This window comes from Mastomys coucha, unplaced genomic scaffold (assembly GCF_008632895.1).
Source record: "Mastomys coucha isolate ucsf_1 unplaced genomic scaffold, UCSF_Mcou_1 pScaffold21, whole genome shotgun sequence".
In the NCBI taxonomy this organism is placed as follows: Eukaryota; Metazoa; Chordata; class Mammalia; order Rodentia; family Muridae; genus Mastomys; species Mastomys coucha.
Genome location: NW_022196904.1, coordinates 32959179 through 32962938, shown reverse-complemented (window position 1 = coordinate 32962938; position 3760 = coordinate 32959179). Strand labels below are relative to the sequence as shown.

General features: G+C 33.4%; 2 protein-coding genes across 2 annotated transcripts in view; both read right to left on the bottom strand.

Moving 5' to 3' along the window:
• The window catches only part of LOC116102082 (zinc finger protein 345-like), a 332287-nt gene that overhangs the window by 109538 nt on the left and 218989 nt on the right, over nucleotides 1-3760 (bottom strand). The window lies entirely within an intron of this gene.
• The window catches only part of LOC116104086 (vomeronasal type-2 receptor 116-like), a 22700-nt gene continuing 20612 nt past the window's right edge, over nucleotides 1673-3760 (bottom strand). Inside the window, exon 5 of the mRNA XM_031390896.1 lies at nucleotides 1673-1816. Coding sequence (XP_031246756.1) covers nucleotides 1673-1816 — 144 coding nt within the window. The remainder of the gene's footprint in view (nucleotides 1817-3760) is intronic.

Sequence of the window (3760 nt, the reverse complement as noted above, 5' to 3'; positions counted from 1 at the left end):
ACATTGATCCATATCTAATATCCAAAGGAAAGTTTAATTAGTGCTGCTTTAGAAATTTTATTGACAAAGTATTTCAAGTAAAGGAGTTGAAAGTCACCTTGCAATGAAACTTTTCATGCTGAGAATGTAATGTGAAGGATATTGCTGCACAACATTACTTTCAATTCTTAGTGTTCATAAAGACTTTAAGGAGATAAAACCAAGCAATTGTTTGTTTGTCTATTAACTTTGCTGATATATCATTTATAATGTAATCAGAAAGCAAATATTTCCTAAGCCATTTTTTGGTTCTATGTCAATATCAAGTAGATTATTTAATTCAGAGAAGATACATTCATAAAGTACAATGTGGATGGGAATATTTTATAAACACAAAACCCTACACTCACTCTTTTCTGGGATCACTGACTTTTATTAATTCATTCCCTATGACACATTGAGACTCTGACTTCTACTGGGATAAGATCTATAATATCTTCTCAAGAATAAACTAGTTCAAACTCATTGACATAGAAACAACACTAAATTAATATGTAGGCTGTATATATATATGAGTTCATGTAAAAGTAGCAATGGCTTTATTGAACTTAATTGATTCCAGTCATAAGTCATAAGAAGAAAGTTAAGATTTTGAGGAAATGCAATGTTTATGTTTCAAACATACAAAATATTAAAGAAATAAGCCCTAAGATTTTCCTCATCTGGGAATAATGAAACAAATGTTCTGATTATTGTTCATGAGATGCACTAATATTAGCACTGAAGGAAAACCAAACCTTTTAGATACTTTGTACTAAAAAATCCTTCACCTTAATTCCTTCTTCATTTGTAATGCTAAGCACTTTTATCCTTGCCTCATCTCCATTCTTATGGGACTCAGTGTCTGTGAATATACTCAAGGATGAAATCAGTATTTGGAAACAGAATGAGCAATGTAACAGAGGAATCCTTGAGCAAGAGTGGTAACCCAGATGGTTTGTGTTAAGCAATAGTACCCCATTCTTAAGTTGTAATTCCCCACATGGTAACATCATGGGTCAACTCTTATCCCCTACTTCCTGGATGCATATTACATCTGGCTTTGATCATGTCCCTCTGAATATTACATACTAAGCCTTTTCCCATAAATTTGTAAATACCTTTATCTTCTGTATTAATCTTACAGAGAACAAAGATTTTGTACCTAGCAGTTTCATGAACTAGTCCAGTAGATTAGATACTATATTTGGTTCTTCATGGGCTTCTATGTTTACATGGAGAACATAATCATAGTAAGGACAGATATATTCATGAAATATGACTAAACTTAATACTCTCAAAATTATGAGTAAAATCTAACATATATGTAGTTGTATAATACTTTAATATTTTGGAAAATCTTGTGCAGAATTCTGTCAAATTGTAACTATATTTCTAATGTATTTCTTTGTGAAATGTAATCTGACATGAATTTGCAATGAGTCAATACGTAGGTCAAGGCACAAGGTATGTTTGTTTGTTTTTACAAGCTTTTTAAAATGATTTTTATATCTACAACTAGTAAATTATATACCTAATATATTTTACTTGTTATAGATATAAAAATAATTAAAATATATTTATATTTGTAGTTGCCTTTTAGTTGTTTTCATCATCCCAATGTAGTATAAGAGGAGTATATTTGCAGGATTTTTCAGAGCAGGAAAAACTCACTTGTCCCATTAGAAATTTCATTTTCAGGGCAGGGGCTGCAAACAAAACAGCAGGCTGCCATTCCCTCCTTCCAGAATCTTCTGAATCCAGGACTACAATCTGCACTGCACACAGAGGATGGCATCTGAGAAAAAATTATACACATACTGATATGAGTTTTAGATATTTCTTTTATGTTTTATATTAGCACATCAGCATTTCAATAAACTCATTTTATGCACACCAACTGATTGAAATTTCACTCTGTCCATTGTTTAATGACCAACTATGAACATTGGAAATGCATTGAGGAATTGTTAGATAGTTTTGACAGTCTAGTAATTCAGGAAAAGTAGCTGATATTGAGCTGTGTTCAAGAACTACAGAAATCGCGACCTGATGATTTTAATTAATTCTTTTCAAGTTTGCACTAAGAGCTGTGAACAGACAGACAAAATTTTAATTGAGATATTTTTTCAGCCAACATTACACTGTCCTCATATTTTTGAAGCATTTTATTAGTTGGTAATTGATATAGGAGTGCCCATCATACTGTGGGCAATTGAGCCAATAATTAGTGTTCATTTCAGATGTATGTTTTAGTTCTAGTTTCCAGATATTCGCACTTGTCTTTCTATGACTATAAGCCATATGTCAAATCACCCTTTCCTCCTCACTTTGCCTATGTTCATAGGATAATTAAAGCAACAGAGAAGCATGTTGGAATTGGAAGAAATTTTAAATAGGAAAAATATGTCCTTAAATTGCAGATAACCAATATGACCTTGAATAAAGTACTATTACAAAGCATGAAAAACTGTCTATGAAAAACAGAGGAGTATGCAGACACTAGTTTAATATGATTGGAAATGATAAATTGATGTGTAGTGACCTTAAATATGGACTGGTGCATAAAGTGAAAATGTTCTATAGTGGCTGCAAATACTGGAAAAAGATGGATAAAAATTTGGTGGTTTAAAGTTACTTGAAGATTTAAAGAATTCTTCCTATGTTTTTGATATTGTTGAAACAGGGTCTTACCATGAAGTACCAGTAGATTAATACTCCCAATGAAGATCAGAGTATATTTTCTCCTTTTTTCTCCATCATTTTCTTTAAATTTATGTTAAACCTTTATGATATTTGAAAGAACATTTTGAGTTAGATTTAGGAAAATGGGCATACTTTTGTACTTTATGTTAATTTATTTTAAGTTAGTGTCTCCATACCAGGTATGGGTGGTTTGGGCTCACAATGTAGGGTACACTTGCAAGAAATGCACAGAGATTTTCAGATCTCTGCCTCTAAAGTGCTTGAATAAAAACTTGGACCACAAAAACTACCTGACATTGTTTCTGATTTTCATGGACAATAATTTTTTTCTGCATCTATCATAGTACTGTCAATAGGTTTGTGAAAGAAAATGTTCTAATATCAATATGTATTCCTTCTTTTCTATCACTTCTGTTTCCTTATCTCTGAATTAATGTTGGACCTGGTTAAGAGCCACTTCTGAACATTTTTGGAAAATAATGTAATTCTATATTTTGTGATGTATTACACTTAACGGATCTGCATATAGTGAACTATGCTTGCATCACTGTAATAAATTCTCCATGGATGAAAAGAAGAGGGGAGGGGGAAACTAAGGGAAGAATCAGGCATGGGAGAAGATGGAGGAGATGTACAGAGGGTCAAGAAGTTGAACAAAGGTGTGTAGCAATCAGGGATGGGGATCTGTGTGTAGCAACCAGAAAGTCCCAGATTACAGGAAAGCAAGAGCCTCCCAGGACCCCACAGGGATGACATTAGCCGAAATCCCCCAGAATGGGAAGGGGAAACTGTTGAGACTGTATCCAGAGGTTAGGCATGGCCCTCCAGATGAGGGATGGGGCCAGACAAGCATCTCCAAAATTATAACCCAGATTTGTTCCTGTATAAAGGAAATACAGGGACAAAGACTGGAGTAGAGACTGAATGAAAGACCACACAGAGACCACTTGGAAAATCATCCCACATGCAGACACCAAACCCAGACTCTTTTTTTTTTATTTAAACAAACAAAAACAACCAAAACAAACCCCTGTTG